The 22,115-nt window shown below is 47.7% G+C and overlaps 1 protein-coding gene across 2 annotated transcripts; it reads left to right on the top strand.

Annotated features, from left to right (window-relative positions):
* The first annotated feature begins 723 nt into the window (after positions 1–723).
* On the top strand, positions 724–18,522 carry Ino80 (chromatin-remodeling ATPase INO80). Of its 2 annotated transcripts, none has more exons than XM_076518967.1 (23): positions 724–920; positions 1,064–1,277; positions 1,559–1,718; positions 1,799–1,878; positions 1,954–2,165; positions 2,236–2,409; positions 2,478–2,774; positions 2,858–3,186; positions 3,244–3,460; positions 3,546–3,633; positions 3,713–4,470; positions 4,565–4,857; positions 4,950–5,376; positions 5,447–5,696; positions 5,769–5,896; positions 5,968–6,062; positions 6,663–6,735; positions 7,596–7,754; positions 7,824–7,926; positions 8,533–8,645; positions 8,843–9,025; positions 9,107–9,461; positions 16,937–18,522. In XM_076518967.1, exons 3-23 carry the CDS (start codon positions 1,585–1,587, stop codon positions 17,344–17,346), a joined length of 4,878 nt encoding a protein of 1,625 aa, XP_076375082.1. In that variant the 5' UTR covers positions 724–920; positions 1,064–1,277; positions 1,559–1,584; the 3' UTR covers positions 17,347–18,522. The 2 variants fall into 2 exon arrangements, with proteins under 2 accessions (XP_076375082.1, XP_076375083.1); XM_076518968.1 differs by having other exon boundaries at positions 724–999.
* Positions 18,523–22,115: the final 3,593 nt, after the last annotated feature.

The raw sequence follows: 22,115 nt of genomic DNA, 5'->3' as shown, positions 1-22,115 counted from the left end.
TTTCTTGCAATTGTTAATCTTTCTTACTGTACCGGCAAATAGTTGTAAAATATTTATTTAGATACAACTTGGGTTCGAGAGAAATTTACGCAGTAGCGGTTAGCGGGAAATTTAATTAAAATGAAATGGCATTCGTTGTTATTAGCATTTTTCGTATTGTTGTTGTAGTAAATTCTATTACGTAAACGTTCAAAGGATTTTTCTTCTAAGCACGGTCAAAATAAATTGATATCCGAATGAATATCTATTTGGTATTGTATGAAATTTATTTCTAATTAATCTCTTGAAACGAAGACTTGTATTCTGTAATATTGAATGATAGCGCAGAAACAATCTTGTGACAAAGACAATAAACAAGGCTCAAGACGATTAAATGAACAGATTCGAGAAATCCTGTGTACCAAAATGTAAAAATGTGAAAATATTGTTTTTGAGAAAAATGCTTTTAAAGTTTAAAGTTAATACATATGGATGCAAGTGTACGCATATGCTTCCGGTTTTGTATTTCAGAAGTTAGCTTGCATCGAAATGTCGGACCGCCTGCATCTTATTTTTAAGACTTTGAAGTATCGTTCGAGCGAAGAAAAATGTTTTTCGAATTTCTAGAAAGTTTACAGTGCTCTAACCCTTTAACAGCAAAATTTGTTGCCCGACAATAAACGTTGGTAAAGCCATCGTTGGCTGTAAGTTGGCTAGGCTGGCGCCACCTATTGAAAACAAAAATGGTGGCCAACAATATGCCCTATCCCTGCCCTGGTTTTATGGCACGCCAAATGTCTGCGTTCTCTAGGCTTCTTTCTACTATGTATTTCCCTTCGACCGATACACCCAATTTCGATGTGAGCAAAGGGAATCGTTTTCTCGCAATCGACCCTATCTTACGTGCTAAATAAGTGGGGCTGCTTCTAACCAAACCGAAGGTGATCCAAAACTATCGAATATTTCGCGAAAATTATAACCGCACAAGCTCGATTCGTCGTGTCATTCACCTTATATAATGTAATTGGTTACACACGATTCTATTCGGCGATTACACGCCTCTAACATGTATTGCCCGTTACAGGAAACACGAAAAAACAATCTAGCACTGTGGCAATGCAGTAAGGAGGAAAATCCTGTATGCTTTACTAATTCCGAACGCAAGATAGACGTTTTCATTTCGCCAGCACGCTATGTACCAATTATGTAAAAAATTTCCTGTTGTCCGTATCACATGTATGATTGGAGTCATTTAACATATTTAATGAAATGTCAAAATAATCACAGAATCATATTAGGTTTGTACATATATATATATAGATATATACATATATACACATAGTATATTTTAGTCACAGTATTTGTTACCTTGACAACTTGCCTGTCAGTGTTATTCTTTTTTTCCAATGATTTCTTTTGCTTTATTCAGTCATCGAAGCTTGTATCTTTCAGTAGTTTTAATTATGTATTACAGATTATTTAATGCGATATAATTTAAGGAGAATGACAAAGGTCGTTTCTAGTACTAATAGGTCATACGAGTAATGAGAATATATAGCGCCTTCTGTTATCATTGTAGGTTGTTGAATTTTCTAGAGACTGGTAATGACAGATAGAGTACGCACAATGAGGTTGGAAGCAGAAATGGCTGCTCCTTTGCATCTGCAAAGATTGGAGCGCAGCCTTAATGTACAGCCCTTCTTAAGACAAATCAATGAATTATTTCAAGATCCAGCTAGGTAGTCCTTTCATCGTAAATAAAATTGACCCTTATGTGGTAGCGCTCAAGGATATTTATCATTTTCATGAATTTTTACAGCGAGGATGAGAAATCTATTTCATCAGAGTCTTCTGAAGGATCAGACAATTACCTTGATAACATGTTAATCCGAAAAGAAGGTGTGCAATCCATTTTAACACTTTGAAAATAAATTTTCGTTTTGGCAAGGAAATAATGTTTATTAATTTTTACAGAGGAGAGAATTAATAAATTAAGGCTGTATAATATGTCCAGTGTCGGAGAAGAACGTAGGTGGTTGCAAGACATTCTTTTGAGCGATTCATCAGATAGTTCAGCATCAGGATCCGATACAGATAGTCCCATCACGGAGGAAGATTTTCAAGAAATGTTAAAATTTCACATACTCAGGAAAAAGTATCAGGGCCGCTTCTATCAGAAACCAGAGGTAAAATTAAGGCTTTGGGAAGACTTCTAAAGTACACAAAAATGGTAATAATATGAATGTTTGTTTCCAGAATATACAGTATCAGTACTACAGTGCCGGTTTATTGTCAAATTATGATCGATTTTTAGAACACCAAAAGTTGATAGTTGGTAATAAAAAGAAGAAAGAAAAGAAGCCTGAAAAGAAGATCATGAAAATCAAGAAGGAAAAAGTTCCTCGACACAGACCATCCATCGATTATCCTGTACGCATATAACGAAGATATTCGAGTATCGTTTGCGGCTTAATTAATCGGTCATATCTGATTTCCAGGATGGGGAATATCCAGAGGATGAATGGGATCGTACGATGCCTAGAGAAGAAGAATTGGATGAAGCTGAATTAGAAGCAATAATGCGCCACCAACCGCGGCAACGCGGAAGAAAGAAGCATAATAACAAAAGCCCAGAAGTAATGGCGATGAGGAGGAGGAAAATCTGGGTGATGATGTCTAAGAAAGAATTGGGAAAAGTACAAAGAGCGAAAACCAATAATCATAAGGAAATGTTAATTAGTTGTAAGAAAGTAGCACAGCATTGCATGAAATATTGGCGACAAAAGGCTATGCAAGTAAGGGTTTTTGCATCGACAATTACTTGCGTGTTATTGTAGACGTTTCGGAGAACTTCAACATGTTTGTTTGACCTTTCCAGTCTCAAAAGAACATGAAGGAGACCATATGGAGAGCAAAGCGTCTTACGAGGGAGATGCAATCGTATTGGAAACGATACGACCGCGTCGAACGTGAAACCAGAAGAAGATTAGAAAAGGAAGCTGAAGAACAAAGGAAAATGGACGTCGAGCTAATCGAGGCGAAACGGCAGCAAAGGAAACTAAATTTTCTTATTACTCAAACCGAATTGTATGCTCATTTTATGTCCCGCAAATTGGGGAAAGCTTCACCGGAAGAACAGTTGAGAATTTTAAATCAATTAGACGAAGAGAAAAATCCGAGACTTGTTGGGATCGACGATTATGATAGGTAACATCGCTAAGTCAAAGTTGCTTGCATCTTGGTATTATCTTGTTCATATTTTAGCGAAATCATGAAACAAAAAGCAAAAAGGAATGCTACAGAAGCATTCGACAATGAGAAAGCTAGAGCGAAACAATTTGATACTGCGGCTGCGTCCCAAGAATTACGACTTAGCGATACTCCAGAAACTTTGGAGCACCCGCAGCCTTCGATTTTCAAAGGAAGTTTGAAAGGTTATCAATTGAAAGGAATGAACTGGTTAGCAAATTTATATGATCAGGTAGGTTCAGATGATTTGTTTTGTGTATCTAAAATATTTCTAAATCAAATGAACTGACATTCAAATATGTTTGGTACCTTCTTAGGGAATCAGTGGAATATTGGCAGATGAGATGGGTTTGGGAAAGACCGTGCAATCTATAGCCTTTTTATGCCACGTCGCTGAAAGATACTGTAAGCTATTCAGAAATTCTTCTTTGTAGAAATCATAATAATTGATATTGACATTTTGTGATTTCGTATTGATTCGCAGCTGTGTGGGGACCGTTTTTGATCATATCTCCAGCCTCTACGTTGCACAATTGGCAACAAGAAATGGCACGATTCGTACCAATGTTCAAAGTGGTTCCATATTGGGGCAATCCCCAGGAACGTAAGATCCTGAGACAGTTCTGGGATACTAAAGATCTGCATACGAAAGAGGCTTCGTTTCATGTAGTTATTACTAGTTATCAATTAGTTATAACCGATTACAAATATTTTAACAGAATAAAATGGCAGTACATGATCCTGGACGAAGCACAGGCTATAAAAAGCACCAGCAGCATGAGATGGAAACTGTTGCTCGGATTCAGTTGTCGAAATAGATTACTTCTTAGCGGTACTCCAATTCAGAATAGTATGGCCGAGTTGTGGGCATTGTTACATTTCATAATGCCCACTTTGTTCGACTCCCATGACGAATTCAACGAATGGTTCTCCAAAGATATCGAAAGCCACGCCGAAAATAAAACTGGGATCGACGAGAAGCACTTATCGAGATTGCATATGATTTTGAAACCCTTCATGTTGCGGAGGATAAAGAAGGACGTAGAGAACGAGTTATCCGATAAGATAGAAGTGATGGTGTATTGCCCGCTTACAACGAGACAAAAATTACTTTATTCAGCATTGAAGAAGAAGATTAGGATAGAAGATTTATTACATTACACCGTGGGCGGTGGAGACACAGCAACCAACGATAAAAACTTCACGTCAAATCTTATGAATCTAGTCATGCAATTCCGGAAGGTAGGCCGCAGGTTGTGCGAAAACGTTTGACTATCGTTCCACAAGTATATAGCATGCTTTCTACCTTCTCTAAATCATCTTTTAAACATTTCAGGTTTGCAATCATCCAGAATTATTCGAGCGCAGAGATGCTAGATCTCCATTTTTCATGCATACCCAGTTTTACGAAATGCCAGCATTATTGTACATAGAGGGATTGCTGCATCTCTCGTTGCCATCCAAAGATCACTTGTTGTATAATAAGCTGTTTATATTTGCTACCGAACATTTGCATCGAACCCTTCACGATGGCAGCGAAAGTTCCCAAAATCCTTTTTCGTTTAGTAGATTCATTAACTTGTCCCCCATGGAAATGAACAAAGTGTTTATCATTGGTATTTTATTCAGGTATATACGATCTCCATCTCTATTTTCTATTCTAGTATATTGCACCGAGTATATATATATCTTAATATTTGATTTACCATGGCTGCATATAGATTATGCCTTGCCACCATGACGGAGAGGAGGGTGAAAATCGCGCGTTACTGGGAAGACTGGAACGTTGATGAGAGGATAGAAGTCCCTAGGAACCAAATGTTCCTTTTGCCAAGGAAGATGAACGACTCGTCGCAAGCATTGCAGAACTTAATTTTTACGGGAAGAATTATCGAAGGGGATCCTGTATATACGCATAGTACACACGTTATTCATTCAATGCCTGAAACCGTTGCTCATCGAATCCTGCGCAGCAGCAAGAAGCCTGCTAATCAATCCTTGAAGAGAATACTTCCGTCTGCTAAAGTGGAACAAGAAGATTCGAAGGTGACCTTGCTTCCGGAGCATCCGCACCTTCCAAGACCACCGATAATGAGACTCTGCCAACAGACTACCATTCCATCCTTTATCTGCGATACTTATCCTAAGGTTGGTAGAACACGGCGCAGCGGTAACAACGATGGTTCTATTATTGATCCGTGAATCGATTCATTTCCAGGTTCAAGCTAGTCCTCGAAAATTGTATGTTAGTAATAATGCCGCAACGTGCGCGTGGAGGAGGCACGAAGAATGCGGTGGAAAATTCGGTCAGCAACTTCTGTGGCTTGGTTGCGAGCGAGCTCTCTCAATTTCGCAAGGAGCCTCCAGTTTTCGCATAATGCAGACAACCCCGACCTTCTCCGTTGAGCCTCAAGGCGGACTATCAGCGTGTGCGCCGATCAACGGCTGGTCGAATATCATAGTACCAGGCTAGTATTATTGTTTACGCTGGTCTTTCTACATCCGTGAAAGCATCGTTGATTTATCTTGTATTCTTACAGATAAGCAAACCTTGGTGACGGATGCCGGCAAACTTTCAGTATTGGACAGTCTTCTGCGACGCCTCAAAGAACAGGGTCACCGTGTTCTCATTTATTCCCAGATGACCAAGATGATAGACTTGTTAGAGGTATCCGAAAATCGATTAACCCGAAACCAGACAATACCACGACCGGCTGATCAACCGTGTAATTGTTACAGGAGTATATGTATCACAGAAAGCATACTTTCATGAGGTTGGACGGCTCCTCGAAGATCTCCGATCGGCGAGACATGGTGGCAGATTTCCAGAAACGGTAATGCCTCTATTATCGTGCCGGTCTAGACGAAAGTCTTGGAGAGAGGTTTCACGGCGTAGTCGCCTACCAGCTGAACATTTTAATATCAGCCGATCTAAACGAGGCCCCGTCTTTATCCGTTTAATTAGAATAGATCATTAATAAACCGAAGGAATGTTATCCCCCCGGCGCTGCTTAGAATATGTATCGGCTTCGCATCGAGTTGCACGAGTATAGCGCGTCGGCCTCTTAGCGTGTCGTTCCTTGGCTCGCTCGTGCATAAATAACACGCGAATTAATTGGCGGATCGTCCCTGTCTCGTAGGCAGCTGCGCCTTCGGCTATCCGCCTCGAGCAACGTGATTCTAATAACGGGCGATCCTTGTTTTCTTTTTCGCTGGCTTATTCGCCGAATCTCTAAAAACCGTTGAACTACTACCACACGAATTAGGGTACGAATTGGGGGGTAAGGGGGACGCGGAGTTGCTAAGCAAACGGCGAAACTGCCGCACCGGTCGGTTGGAAAACCTCCAAGTGCGGGCCACCGAAGCATTCCGAATTAATTTCCATAGGAAAGACACCGGGTCGTTCAATCTGCAGGGATTGTTTCATGTTTCAGGGCGGACATATTCGTCTTTTTGCTGAGCACACGCGCCGGGGGCCTGGGAATAAACCTCACCGCCGCAGACACGGTCAGTAATCTTATCCTTACTTTATCAACCGTACCTTGTACGTATTCGCCCAGGACTTTGCGAGCCAGGTTGTCAGGCTTGTCTGCCTATGATATTCGGGGCAATCGTAATTCGGCCGGGGGGGCCGGGAACGAGGGGAGGCGATATCGGGGAGCAGAAGGATAGCGTGTGGGGAGATCACGATCCTGTCTGGCCAGGAGACAACGTTTAATCACGAAAGTGTCGTTCGACGTTCGGTCCCGGTGTCATCGATTTAACAAGTCTGGAACCTTCGCCCGTGATCGAGTCCTATGCAGACGACGGTGGCATTCCGCCGAAATATTTCAGCCAGACAGATTTCTTCACGTTAGCCCTTGGATTTCGAAGGCTGGTCGCCGGCGATTCGTTCGTCGCACCGGAGAACTCCGATAATCCGCTTCGAACAAATTCCTGATTACGCGACGATTAAAAGTCTAATTATACTAGTAAAAGTATTATTGAATCATATAGGATATCGATTGGCAAAGGGCTCGACCATCGATTCCCGTTCGCAGCAGAACAAGGGTGCGGGTGTAACAGGAGGAGAAATCAGCGGTGTAATCGATACGATTTTTTGGCCAAGGTCGTTCGCCCTGCATTGCCGAAACTGCATTCTGTTGTGCCTTAGATCGCACCGGGGGTGGCTGCAGGTGTACGTCGCCGAACGCATTTGCATATGCCCTGGTTCGAATATCGAGTGTGGAACTCTGTCCCTGTTTAGAGCGTCACGCGATAGACATCCGAATTTGGGTCTACGATCGCGCAGATCCGAGGAAGCGATGCATCATTCGAAACGGCCCGTTGTCCAGGATATAATCAGCGAGATGATTCTTGCTTCGCAGGTGATCTTTTACGACAGCGACTGGAACCCTACAGTGGATCAGCAGGCGATGGATCGCGCCCATAGGCTGGGCCAAACCAAACAAGTCACGGTGTATCGATTGATCTGCAAGGGGACCATAGAGGAGAGAATACTGCAACGTGCTCGGGAGAAGAGCGAGGTTCGCGTCGAGGCAATAATATACGATGCTATTATTCGAGTCGATGATAACGCGAGGAACTTTTTCCAGATACAACGCATGGTGATCAGCGGTGGGAATTTCAAACCGGACACTCTGAAACCCAAAGAGGTTGTATCCCTACTGCTGGACGACGAGGAAATCGAAGCGAAATGTAAGACACTATCTGGGCCGTTAGCTAGTCATACTACGAACGATATAATATGCAAGAATATCATCGTTAGAAAATTAGAATCCGATCGTTTCGAGATTTTCGCACGGAGGCGGTGGCCTGTTTCGTTAATCGCGTTGAAAGATTGAAATGCAAGTACAATAATGTCTCCCTTACTGACGCTCGGATTGTCCACTGAATTGGATAATTTGGGAAGAGCAGATACGATTATTCGAGCCTCGCGGCTCGTTTTTATAATCGTGGACAATTTATAACTATAAAAATAAACCGCGAGCCTCGAATAATCGTGTCACCTCTTCCCAAATTGTCCATTTTTGTGGTCAATCCGGGCGTCAATTAAAGAGACATTACTGTACACAGGAGCTGCGCCAGGGTCTCGTATTTTTTTTGTTCGGCGAAGCGCGATTTCGGTTGCACTCTCGCGTTGAAACGCAGGAGGAGGGAACTCGTGGGTCTGTGTGCGCGCGCTCGCCTGTGGATGCAATTACATTATGCTCGTTAGGTTATGCTAATGCCCTAATAACGAATAATAAGAAGACGAGAAGCAACGAACGTCCCCGAGTACAGGCCCGTGTTCGTATATTTCAGATAGCCAACGGAGCGAGGAAAGAAAGCAGCACGCGGAGGATGTTCGGCTCGAGTCGAGCCTACACCACAAGGAGAGGGACCGGAAAAGGAAGTTGACCGCGCTTCCGGTCAAGGTGAGCCTGGCGCCCTTAATGCCGCTATCGGTCCCAATACTTTCCTTCTGCCTCCTTCCTTCTTCCTCTCGTCAACGCAACACGACCGAGGCGCCTTTCTCTCCCGTCCTTCTCCGCTTTGCGCTCTCGGTTTTGATTTATATAGGGCGACTCGCAAGAATGTACCTTGTTATAATGCATGCGCTGTTCGGTTCCAGGCCGATGCGAAGAAGCCCTGTCTGTCCGACGCGAACGGCGACAGGGTCGGGGACACCGTGCAGTCGAATTCGAACGAGGGCAACCAGACGAGCAGCACTCAGGCGCACTTCATTAACAATAATCAACAGATGCTGGAGACGACGGACGATTACAGCGTGCCCGCCAGCCCTGTCAAGTCCGAGGTGCGTGGATCGCTGTACAATGAGCCGATCCGGTAGATCCGTTGACCGGGTTAGATGATAGAATCTGTTCCATTTGTCCAGGACGAGACCAGCAACGACGGGCTGGTCGTCGACGTCGACGGCCCCGTCGGCGGTACTTCCAGCGATTCGAGGCAGTTACGGGTCAGCCAGTTCGGCGAGCCGGCCAAGGTGAGCCGTTTGGATCACCACGTCGCGTTCAGCAGTGGCTCCGGCGTCCGAATGAGGCCCACGATCCGCGGGACCAGTAAACGAGGCAGACCCCGAGGTTCCCGCAGAGGAGGACCCGTAGGGGGCAAAGGCAGGGGGCTCCTTCTGCTTCATCCATCCTCGAAGGTCGCCAGGGGCGATTCTCAGTCGCCCGCGTCCATGTCTCCCACCGGTGGCAACGCGACCACCGATCATATTCATCAGCACGGTGAGTACCGGACCGCCGATCCTCGTAGAGCCGCTTCGTTTACCAACAAGTCACGTTGTTCGCGTTTTCAAGTCACGCGAAACTTTCTTCGCAAGGACGGCCGGGGGCGTGTCCCCGCGCTATAGAAATCTGCCGTGCAAAATCGAACCTTGTTCATCGATGAATATTTCAACCGGTATTGTCACGACAGCCGAGTGAACAGATTCGACCCGGTCACGGCAGAACGGCATAAATACGTAACAGTCTCGATTTCTATCGGCCTCCGTTATCGCCGCCCGCATAAATATTTAACAGATTTTGCCTAGCTCGGTTATCCGTGTACGAGGAGGGGGGATCTATTAATCAGAGTCCAACGGACGGCTCGGAAGAGGAATTCGCCTCTCCATCTGCTCGAGATTCGAAAATTCTCACTCGCAAACGGGGGCCGCAAACGCAACCGTTTGGGGGCCGAGGGGGCGCGGAGAGGATTAGCCGGGAATTTTCGCGGGGGGTCCGGAGAAAATGACTTTCCGTGACGCACCCCTCGGAATCGATACACACACACCGTTAATCCCCGCTGACTCTTTCATAGAGCCCCCGAGCCCCGCCGATCGCGCCGCCACCCTCGCAACGTTTGGCCCCGTTCTCAAGGGATCCCCGGCGTAAAGAGAAAGTACCCCTGGGCCCGTGGACCCGGGTTGCGAAATTCCCTCGCGGGTACATACGGGGAGCAAGTGCATCTGCGGGGAACAGTTGGCGACGGTTCTAAGGAGCCTAAGCGGGAAGGGCGATCTCTCCCAACCCCCTTTCAGTGACTCACTGTACCAGCTCTCGCGGTTTTCGTACCCTAAACGGAGCGCGCCCGTCTTCTGGGACGACCGGGTACTTGCTACATTCTCTCTCTCTCTCTTCGTTCTCTTTATGATCGAAATAATTAGGGCACTACGGCATCCCTTCGGGCCACTGGAATTCCTACTTATCGTTAATCCTTCGAACAGACTGCCCTCGAAAACGAAGTATCGATGAACCCCGGTGCGCGTCCCGTTCGATCGAACCTTGTTGGTAATTTGTGTTTCTTTTCTTTTCTTTTTCGTTTTAACCCTTTGCACTGGAAGCTATTTTCACTGTAAATATAAAAGCATTTTCCTAACTTGTAGTGTTTTTATTTGATATGGGAAAATGCATTTTATGCATATGAAATTATTGCGACTTCGGAGTCGCACAACAGTTGCGCTCTTGACAATTTTTTAAATCTAAATTTTGTTGATATAACAATTATTTTAAAACGTGATGTAACCAATTTTTGCCAGTTTGATGCCTCAGAGTCACCACTCGAGTGCAAAGGGTTAATTTTAGTCCACGCATCCCCTAACGTTCATGTTTCCAATTAAAGTTGTTAAAGTTGCTAAAGATAGTTTCACTTTTCTTCGTGATCGTTTCCTCATCGCGACACACATTATTCTACCAGCATAATTTTCCACCTTTCTTCTGCTCGTTGTCTCAGATAAGTAATTCGATTCCTACCCCTTTTGTTCGAATCATATCAATATCTTCCCGCAGTTTACTGGCTGAAAGAATCGATAAACGTGCACCGCGTTTCCGTATTTTTTAAGATTTTTCCAGATTTTTCAAGAAGCGTGTACCGACGTTCGAAATCGAATCGAATCGAAGATACAGTAATGTTTCCCTAACTGACGCTCAGATTGTCCACAAAAATGGACAATTTGGGAAGAGGAGATACCATTATTTGATTATAGTTGTTGACAATTCGTGACTATAAAAATGAATCACAAGGCTCGAATAATCGTCTCTCTTCTCCCCAAATTGTCCATTTCTGTGGACAACTTGGGAAGAGGAGATACCATTATTCGAGCCTTGCAGCTCGTTTTTATAGTTGTTGACAATTCGTGCCTATAAAAATGAACCGCAAGGATCGAATAATCGTCTCTGTTCTCCCTAAATTGTCTATTTCTGTGGACAACTTGGGAAGAGGAGATACCCTTATTAATTTTCTTCTCTCTAAATTGTCAATTTCTGTGGGCAACTTGGGAAGAGGAGATACCATTATTTGATTATAGTTGTTGACAATTCGTGACTATAAAAATGAACCGCAAGGCTCGAATAATCGCCTCTCTTCTCCCCAAATTGTCCATTTCTGTGGACAACTTGGGAAGAGGAGATACCATTATTTGATTATAGTTGTTGACAATTCGTAACTATAAAAATGAACCGCAAGGCTCGAATAATCGTCTCTCTTCTCCCTAAATTGTCCATCCCTGTGGACGATCTGAGCGTCAATCAGAGAGACATTACTGTACCTCTAAGATCGCGAGGTCCTCGTCGGTGGTTATCGTCGGGGTGTCGTTCGCAAAGGCGTCGCACGAATGCATCGCGTTGCATAACGCATTGTGTCGTGCGCGCTAAAAGGCGCGGCGTGTGATCGCGTACACGAGAAAATGACGGCCGCGGTTAGTGGAGGACGCGGGGCAGGAGGGAGGAGGGTGGTTCATTAAAACGAGGAGAAAAAGGAAGAGGAGGAGGAGGAGGAGAGGAAGGGAGAACCGACGAAAGCGAGTAGGCGAACCTCGCGCAACGACACGTGGACCGGGAGTTTACGCGAGCAACGTGCTGCTCGCGCGTACGATCTTCGTGTGCTACATATACGGAAAGGAGAGAAAAGGGGGTCGTTCTTCTTCCCCGCCTCGCCTCCCCTTTCTCTCTCTCTCTCTCTCTCTCTCTCTCTCTCTCTTTCTCCTTCTCCCTCTGTCTCCCTCTCTCACCCGGTTGTCGTCGACTGGAAGGCGAGCGGACAATAGCAGGTGCGGAGTGAAGGCGACAGCTGCGATCGATGATGCTCTTCTTAGGTTTTTGGAACTCGCTCGTCCCCCCTCCGACCCCCTCGCCGGCTCCTTGCCACGCACTCGCCGCCACGATTCGGCTATCGCTTCGTTACCCGGCTCGCTAGAAGACTTTTGCTATCGCAGAAGTTGTTCCCTCGCCGTTGCCACCCCGCGGAACCCTTTGCTTCCCCCTCTTCTCCTCGAAGCGACGTCCGCCTTCCTTCGACTTTCGCGGAATTCGCGGGTAAGGAAAATAAACGCTCGGAAATCCGAAAGAAATTCCCGCACGATTCTCTCGCCGCCTTCGAAGCTCGCTTTACCGTCGCCACCCCCTCCGTCCCCCGCGTTTTCATCGCGGATTCTCATTAATTCGTCGAACCGGGAGATGAGCGCGGGAGACACGGCGCGCACGACGATGCATTTTCGCGAACAGGAGCGGCACATGTGGCGGATGCGCTCGTGAGAGGCGGTAATACGACGCCTCTGCTTCTCTCGCGTTCGCATATTTTTCGACGGTCGTGCCTCGGATTCCGTTCTGCCCCGATAGAGAAACCAAGGAGACGAGTTTTTCTTTGCCGGACGCCGAGCTTCTTCCCGCTGAATCGAACTGGCTCGGGGCTCGTTATTAGCATAATTCGCGGCGGATAACCCTGGCCCTGGGTTCCAGCGGGAGGTCTGGGTTCCTCCTCCAACGGGGGGGTTCGTTGGTTTCCGTGCCGTGCCTCGCGGTACCGCGCCGTGTCACCTCCTCCCCCCCTTACGAGCCGATATTTTCGTGCCGCGAAACGGAAAGTAATAATTCCGTGGCGGTTCGAGAGTGGCCGGGGACCACGAGTTTCTAGTTTCCTCGGCGAGCTCGATGCCGGCCGGGCCGCGATTCTTTGCTCCGTTGAAATCCGATCGGATCGCGGGATCGCCGGCCGCGTCTCCCCCCCCCCCCCTTTCCGCTCGTAAATCGCGAAACGGAGACCCCGGGATGATCGCGGGGGAGACCGTTTACGGCGCGTGCCTTTTCGCTCGTGGAACGATTTCCGCGGCGCATTCTGTGTCGGACAGAGCGGCGGCGTGTTCGGTGCTCGCCGCCGACCACCGTTACGAATAAGTTGGAGGCCAACTGCGGATGTTTATGCAAATAGGCCCCCCTGGGGCGGGGGAAAGGTAATTTTGCTCGGAATAGAACGATACAGAAATTTGTTTACTCTGTTAAACACGTTCGCCGGCGCTTGTTCGTGTTGAAAATAGACCGTTTCCCGTATTTTGTCTAACGCGGGGCCCGCGCGGGTTCGCCTAACGGGTTCGCGAAACGCGGCGGCGCTATTCTCTTCTGCGGCCGGAATCGAACGAAACGAGGCGGCGGCGACCGATCGCGTGTTAACGCTTAACTGCTAATAACTAATACTTGCAGATCGTTGATACGTATTTATCGCGTTACTATTGACGTAAAAGTGTTCGATGAAAAAGTCGAGGTCGATTGTTCTTACTTTGCGCATCGATAATGGCGGAGTCTGATCAAGCAGAAGAAAGCGTATTAAAAACGTTCCTTTGTTTCTACAATCTCACAATTTTTCTTACAGTTGTACAAAGTGTCCCAAAATTATGGTGCGGATTTTTCCTTGGCCCCTCTCCTTGACAGTGGTTGGACTAGGGGTAGATGGCAGCTTAGCTGTGTATGCCCGTAAGGGCGAGGTAACATATCCGCGTCACCCTCGCGGCGACCGGATTCACACTAGATGTCCCAAAATTATGGTATTTCCGGGAAATAAGGGGTTCCCGAGGTGATTCGAAGCAACTTTTTCCTTAGCGAAAATGCGATCCGCGGCTTCGTTTATGAGTTATCGACGAAAAACAGCGACCAATGAGACGCGAGCTCTTTCTGGCGCGACGCGGCCGAGCCAATGAGCCGAACAGGGCTCCGACCGCTCGTTGACCGGCCCCTCCTCGCGCCAGTCGAGCTCTCGCCTCTCATTGGTCACTGTTTTTCGTTAATAACTCGCAAACGAAGCCGCGAATCGCATTTTCGCCAAGGAAAAAGTTGTTTCAAATCAACTCAGCATTTGCCATCTCAAATACCGTAATTTTGGTACACCCTGTACATCATCGCCGCAGATGAATAAATAATCAGCCTGGTGTCTCGCGGACCTGCGATTGCATTTGAGATCAATTCGAGTTATCGTACGAAATTAATTAAGCCGAGGGTTAATAAGAAATCTCGTCGGTACGTTCTTGCCGTTTCATTCCGTCGCGGGCCCGTTCGAGGCCCGAGTTGCCGGCTTTAATCGATGCCCGATCGGATCGTTTAATATTCGAAGAACGAGCGCGTTGCTTGTTGCACCGGTCCCCTCTCCCCCCGCACTCATCAGTGCCCGAATCAAATCGAATTAGTTGGTCGTCGCGTTGTTCCGTCCATGCAAAAGGAAACTCTTCGAGATCGAGGGAAGAGAGAACAAAAATAACGACGCGAGAGGACCCACCGAATTTCTCGTAGACGTAGGGCCCGAGCAGAAACGTTGGCGAGGGTTCGTTTCGGAAATATTTTCGCAGACGCGGCGGTGCGCTCGCGGTTCCCGCGGGAATCGGCCGGTGATCGGGCCGTGATCGGGCCGGGAATCGGGCGGGAATCACGCGTGGGCGAGATCCTCGCCGGGAGATAGAGACGCCGGGCCCGCGCTGGGTCCGCACAAAGGGACGCGAGGGTCCGCAGAGAGTTTCGAGGTAGCTGGAAGGGGCGAATGGAACGCGAGGATCCGCAGAATGCCGACCGTCCGGCTGGCAATATCCTTGCCCCGTCCTATCTTCCCGCATTATCCTGCCGTATCTCAGCCGAACTCTCTTCCAGGCCTGCTCGCTGCCCCCCTCGCGTCTCCTCCTTCGACGTGTTCCACGACGCTCCGCCGGCTTAGCCGCCGCCGCCGCCGGCTGAGAAAATTATTGCATTCTAAAGCGGGGACAATGAAATAGTTTTGGAGCCGGGTCCCCCGGCCGCCGACAAATCCTCCGGCCTCCTCCTCCTCCGGTCTCCTCCGGACCGACGCGAATAACGAATCGCTTGATTTGTCGCCGTAATAACCGGAGACGGAAGATCGAGGGCCCTCTCGGATCCTTGGGACACCGAAAACGGTTTATTCGGTCGATCGCGTTCGAGCCGCGGCGGCCGGGGATTTACGATGCTTAATTAACTCGGAGCCCGTGGCGCGACGGTTAAGGGATGATGGAACTTTCTCGTGGAAATCGTGAGAGGAATCGTTATCGGGACGGACCGGCGAAAAGGGAAGCGGCGGAAAGAGGGAAAGAGAGAGAGAGAAAGAGAGAGAGAGAGAGGGGTTTGGCTCTGGCTTGGTGCTGGTTCTCTCTCTCTCTCTCTCTCTCTCTCTCGTGCGAGAGAGCGGGTTAACGATCTCCTCCGAAATCGTTGATCGCGGCCCCGGCGTTCCAGAGCCACCCTTCTTGCCATCCCACGAGTGGGGTCCGTAGTTCACCGAGTTTTTGGCGGCGATGGCAACGGCAGGCAGCGCGCCGTTCAGTTCCTTATCTGTAATTGCTCCCCAGTCTCCGACTAGTCTCGAGAAATGTCGGCGAACGGGACAACGACGAGCAATCTCTCGCGGAGGGTCCTTTTTATTTCCCCCCTCCGCGGTCTCTCATCCGCGCCTTGAGAATCTCCGCGCGGAATCCTCCTCGCTCCTTCGCCTCCTCCGTCTCGGCCCCTCGGCTCCCCTCGGCTCTCCTCGCACCCTCTCCTTCCGTGTCCCCCTTATAAATCTGCCTGGGGATCGCGCGTAGAATTTCGAAAGCGCATAACGACGTGCTTCCCAGAGGAGCGGAGCTTTTCCCACCCTTTGTTCCGCGAGTGGGGCGCGCGCTCCTGAGAGGTTCCTTCGCGAGCGTCGCTGAAGAGTGGCTCCCTGAAAGGTTCGAGAACGTGCCAAGGAATGTCGACGACTCGGAACGACGAGCACGAGGGGGGGCGAGCAAACAGCAAAAAAAAAGAGAAAGAAAGAAAGAAAGGAAAGAATGAACGAGGGAGGAAGGGAGGAAGGGAGGAAGGAAGGAAGGAAGGAAGGAAGCGAGGAACGAAGAGAGCAGGGCTGGGTTCGAAGGAGACGGGTAACGTCCTCTCGTACATCCTTGCTCGGCTACTGACCTTCGACCCTGTCACTCCCTCTCCAACCCCCTCCGTCCGCGATTTTTCTCCCTCGCTATCTCATTAAATTCTTCTTTCCTCCCCGTCCCCCGTCCTCCTCGCCTCTCGCTCATCCTTGCCTCGTCCTCGCCTCGTCCTCGCCTCCCGGGCCGGCTCCTGCGCTTACGATCAGTCGAATAGATGCCGTGGCACGATCCTCGGGAGTTTGTCTTGTTCGTTCCCCGCCGCGGCGTACCGGTGAATAACCGATTAACTGGTCAGACCACTCCACGTGAAATGGAGGGCCCTCCGCCGTACCCTGCATCTGCCATTATAATCGTGAAAAGTTGCCTGCCGGAGCACGTACGCCCCGCGGGCTCCGCGGCCCTCGTTTCCCGGCGAATTTCGCCGCGAGGACGTGTCCGATCCTTCCGCGTGCCTCGACCGAGTCGCTTTCGGCGGGCCGCCGTCCCGCCGGCGACGATCGTCGAAGCGAAATCAATGATAGAATAAAAGAAACTGGTCTTACGCCGCAGGAGGTCAGGGGTCATCCGGTCCAGCGGAGGGCGACGGGCCGAGCACGGTGGGTCCGCTGGGCCCGGTCGGGTCTCTGGGCCCTGTCTCGGGCAGAGGAGGCGCGCCGACCATTCGCCGCGGGCCCGGCCGACCACGGCTCAGGCCAACCGGCCCAGGACACCAAGGATACCGTGCCCCGGGTCACCATCACGGCAGGAAAGTCCAGCGACCGCTCCCGGTGCCGCTCAGGTCCCAGCAGACGATCGCCACGGTGAACCAGCAGAAGCCGTCGGGTCAGCGATCATCGGGCTCCGGAGCTTCTTCTATGTCCTCCGCGGCAATGAACGCCGGCTCCTCGTTCCCTTCGTCCACCGGCGAGTCGAGACCGTTCGGCTTCTACACGCAACAGCAGCCGCGGGGATCCTCCTAGCTTCCGGAGGAGGAATTCCTTCGGGTGATCCTCGAGGGAGACTCTTGAACCCGGTCGAAAACGAGGACCTTGGACAGCATGCTTCTTCGGTCATCGTACGCGAGCACTCTCTTCTTCTCGGACGGCTCTCGAGGACGATTTTCGATGATGATTTCAAAGGATGAGCACCTCGAAGAGCACCTGCGAGATACGGCGCGCGGAGTCTTTTCGTGGCCGAGCTACGAACGCACCCAACTTTTCGATGGATGTTCGATTCTCGAGGGGGACCACCTGCGCCGATCGGTTCGCGGGGCCCCGTCCGTGTTCGGTGGTAGCGGAAGAACTGCGAAGGCGCCGACCCGGCACCACCGTTCAAGGACACCCCGCGGAGAACAGGCTCGCAGCCGGTAATCCCGACCGGGGATCTCCTTGTCCGCGAGCATTTTCGAGCGGGCGTCGAGCACAGCAAGCGACGACGAGCCGATGATTTTAATCGCCTGAAACGATCCCGGGAACGCGTCAGACTGTAAACTATTGTATAAAAGCGGATCCTCTGTCGATATTTATGGCCCGGTCCCGAAACAATTTCCGATCGTTCAGGCAATTTGTACAGATGCGAATCGATAGCTCGGCGTCGCCTCACCTCGTTTGGTACTTAAATCGTTGCTCGAGCACAGCTGAGACATCCAAGGATATTTCCGGCCCGAGGATCGCGAGAATTGTGGTGGACTCGAGCGAGCACAAGTGTCGTACACCGTTCGATAAAACGGCTTTTAGTTTGAATTCACCTGTAAAACTTTCAATCCGGACGACGAAGCGACGAAGCCCATTTCGGTAGATTGACGATCCACGACCGAGCGTCGAACAGACTACTTTCACGATATAGAGTTTTCTCGTTCACTTTCATCGTCTTCTACTTCTTTTATCTATCTCCCTGTATCCGTCTCTGTCAGTCTCTTTCTTACTCTCTCTCTCTCTCTCTCTCTCTCTCTCTCTCTTTCTCTCTTTTTCTTTCTGCGTTTATACCGCACGCTCGACGCATTGCGATTCGTCAAAGATCATCTGCGTCATCGTTTCGCAGGTAGGCTCGTTTAGACGATATTTTTTATGCGAGTTACGAAGAAACATCATGCCGACTCGATTTGTAAGAGAATGGTATTTATATTAGCAATAAACGATTCGAATGTCCACCGAGAACCTCTTGACTCTTCATTGACCGACCGTGATCTCGTTCCCTCTTTTCAACTGCGTTTGCACCTTTCGTTTTGACCTGGAAAACATTTATGTCGAACTTAGTTTATGTATTTCGAGACAACGCAGCTGTACGGTCGCTTGAAAGAAATAAAGAACGTGCAATTTTCGACAATGCGGGAAATTTGAAACAGTACAGTAATGTTTCCCTAAATGACGCTCACATTGTGCTGAAAAATGGACAATTTGGGAAGAGGAGATACTATTATTCGAGCCTTTCGGTTTGTTTTTATTTATATATATTTTATATATATAAATAATAATAAATTATATAATATAATAATAATTAATATAATAATAATAAAATAATAATAAATTAAATATATTTTATATATATAAATTGTCAACAATTATAAAAACGAGCCGCAAGGCAAGGATAATCGTATCTCCTCTCCCCAAATTGTCCATTTTTCTCCACAATCTGAGCGTCAGTAAGGGAGACATTACTGTAATTTGAATTTAAATTTCGAGGTTAAATTTCGAACCTCGCTTTTCGAGTTCTCCGATTCCAGCAGATGTCGAACTGCAAGAAAACCAGACCTCCGAGACACGAAGGACATTTAGGGTTCCCTGCAGAGAATCGTACGAGAAATTCGATACGACCGACGATTCGCGCGAAGCCAAAAGTCCCAGAAGTCGGTGGCGACCACCTGGTGGAGAACAAGTGGAGCGTGGTTCAGACGTTTCACCGACGCGACGCAGCACGAAGAACCGCACGGACAAACGCTGTGAAAGCAAGAGTAAACAAGCATTGAATATCTGTAATTTTAATAATTTCTCGAACCTTAGAATTACCTTGGAACCAGCACGTTTCGATATCTGCAACAGTATTTGGAAAGTAGCACCGAGAAAAATAGGCTTTTACATTGTTTCGGCGCTGCTGCTTCGCAGAGACGAATATATTATGTAATTGGGTTGTCCGGAAAGTTCATGCCGATTTTCGGAAGGTGGCGTTGGGGTAGCTGCGAACATATCGGAATCGTTAAAACCAAACGACTTGTGTACACTTTCGGACAAGTGACATTTCAACCAGTTCACGGCGATGTTTGGTTAGGATAAATTGATTTGCGTCAGTTTTGAAGCCTGTTGACGGTGGGAGAAGATAAAGTACGTTTCAGACATTTAATTGTTATTTTACGGAGATGTTTTAGCCGAAAAAACTGTGCGCAAGCGGTGACGATATTGGACGAAGACATTGATCGAAAGTAAAACCCGCGCAATGGAGAAAGGTTAGGGAACAAAACCGCATAATTAACTAAATATATAATGATAATATAAAATAATAACTAAGTATATAAAAATGTCGTCTATGAATTTTTCTGAAAAGTCGGCACGAACTTCCCGGACAGCTTAACTCTTTGCACTCGAAGCTATTTTAACTTTAGAGTATATATAAGTATATATATATAAATATAAAATCATTTTTCTAACTTATAGTATTTCTGTTTTATATGGCAAAATGCATTTTATGCACACGAAACTGACACTCGGGACTCACCCAATAGTTACATTCTTAACAATTTTTTCAATCTAAACTTTGTTAATATAAAAGTTATCTTAAAGCGTGATACAACAAATTTTAGCGGTGCCTCAGTGTCGCAAGTGTAAAGGGTTAATATTTCCGACGTATCATGGACACGCGAAGCGATTCGGTGTTCGCGCAAAGGTCAAGACTCTGGACAATAGCGAGCAGTTGGCGAACGAAAGGAACGAAAGTTGGTCAATGCGTGGTCCATTGAGCCGCGTGTCGACAAAGTTGTCGCTGTGTCTCTCGAGAACAATGGCGGAGTCATCGAGCACCTGTAAATATTTGCAACCGTGACCATTCATTCGATCCAGTTCAAGGTAAGTCTCGACGTTCGTCGTACTCCTTCAGAAAGTGCTCGAACAGCTGTCTATTGGACAACAGTTTTCATTAACTCGATGATAGCTTTAACCTTTTAGGCGCGGCCAAATTCTGCGCGAGGCTATTTCTCTGGACGGCAGAGTCTGATATGTCTGTATATTCTGTCTGTATATTGTTAAGATACAGTTATATTGTTAAGATAAGTCTGTATATTGTAAATCAATGCGAAGACAAAGGAAGTGTGAAACAATGCATACGAAGACGATTATTTGATACAAACGATGAGCGAGTGAGCTGCAAGAGCAAGCCACTATAGTGGCGCGTCGTTCAGAGAGATAACATCCGCGGAAGTCACTATAGTGGCGCGTCGTGCCTAAAAGGTTAATCATAGACACCCAAAAACAATGAAGTATCTGTCTAATTAAAATGATCGCTTTACTGGTACAGGTATATCCGTGAACACAGGAGAACGAAGCCCGCGAGTGTGTAAGGTTTCAATGAAATAGGCGGCCCCAAGGTCTTGCACTCTCCACGTTACACGATTATTAGTACAGATTACATCTGTAGTAAGCGTACTATGGGACTCAACGTAATCGGTTCCCGCAAGGTGTTGATCGAGCAAGCGCGATCGCGTGACTTGCCCTACGATCCCGTGATTGATCCTGCGATCACGCAACTCGCCCGTTAACGAGTTCGAACGATTTGAAAAAATAGTTTGTTCGTTCGCGCAATGTCGCAGAGCGTGCCACGTGTCGTTCGACGCGTATAAACGGCTCGATTGCGCGCGATCTTAAACAAGCAAAAGCGGATTAACGACGTGCGAAGAAACTTTGTCGGGAACCTGGCAATTTCGAGCGAAACGAACGGACATTTTCGTGTCTCGGACCGTTTAACAACCGATCGGCTTTCCGTACGGCGATGTAATTATCCCCGGGGGATAAAGAACAGACCGGAGCGGGCCCAAAGCGTAGCGGAGCGGCGTCGAGAAGAAACATTTTCCCGGGCGACAACGTTTCTGCTTGGTTATTTTCTCTGCCCCGCATTCTCGGCATCGCCGCGCGGGCATTACAAGTGTCTGGTCGCGGGTTTTTGCCACCGTACGCCGAAGTGAACGGACTAAATGAAGTAAATGGATGAACGGTGAATAATGGATGAAGCGAAGTTAGCGGCGCGCGTACAGGCGATGCCCGCTTCTTGCTCGGCCCCGTCGACGTTAACTCGGCTTATTATCGACTAGTTATCAGGAAGGACAACGTTCGCCAGTGTACTCGGGATTCCGTGGCTAATTGTTAACTAGACCGGGGATGATCATGCAAATGCCGGCGGTGATGCGTAACTTAACACCTCGAGTACCGCGTCGGTCACGTTGTAGTCTTGACTAGCTTTTTTTTTCAAAATTAGTTTGCGATATATTCAAACAAAATTGAATTTTACCAGAATGCTTGGAATGCGAAAGACGTCAAATATCGTACGTTGTGATAAATTTTGCCTCTCCGGTTTCAGTTTTATCAGTTAAATTACTTCGATTTTACGGCGAATATTTAGAGTTGATTTTTCACGAATATTCTCGATGTTTCAACTGTTACAATCTCGCGAGATCGTTGTTGTACAATGATAAATCTGCGCTCTCTTTAAAGTCCGAAGCTTCCTCTTTTGCTACAAATGTTTCATGGAACGCGTTCTCGCACGATAT

Source organism: Megalopta genalis, chromosome 2 (genome assembly GCF_051020955.1).
Source record: "Megalopta genalis isolate 19385.01 chromosome 2, iyMegGena1_principal, whole genome shotgun sequence".
Classification (NCBI taxonomy): domain Eukaryota; kingdom Metazoa; phylum Arthropoda; class Insecta; order Hymenoptera; family Halictidae; genus Megalopta; species Megalopta genalis.
The sequence above is the reverse complement of the archived record's forward strand: the minus strand, read 5'-3'. Positions and strand labels throughout refer to the sequence as shown.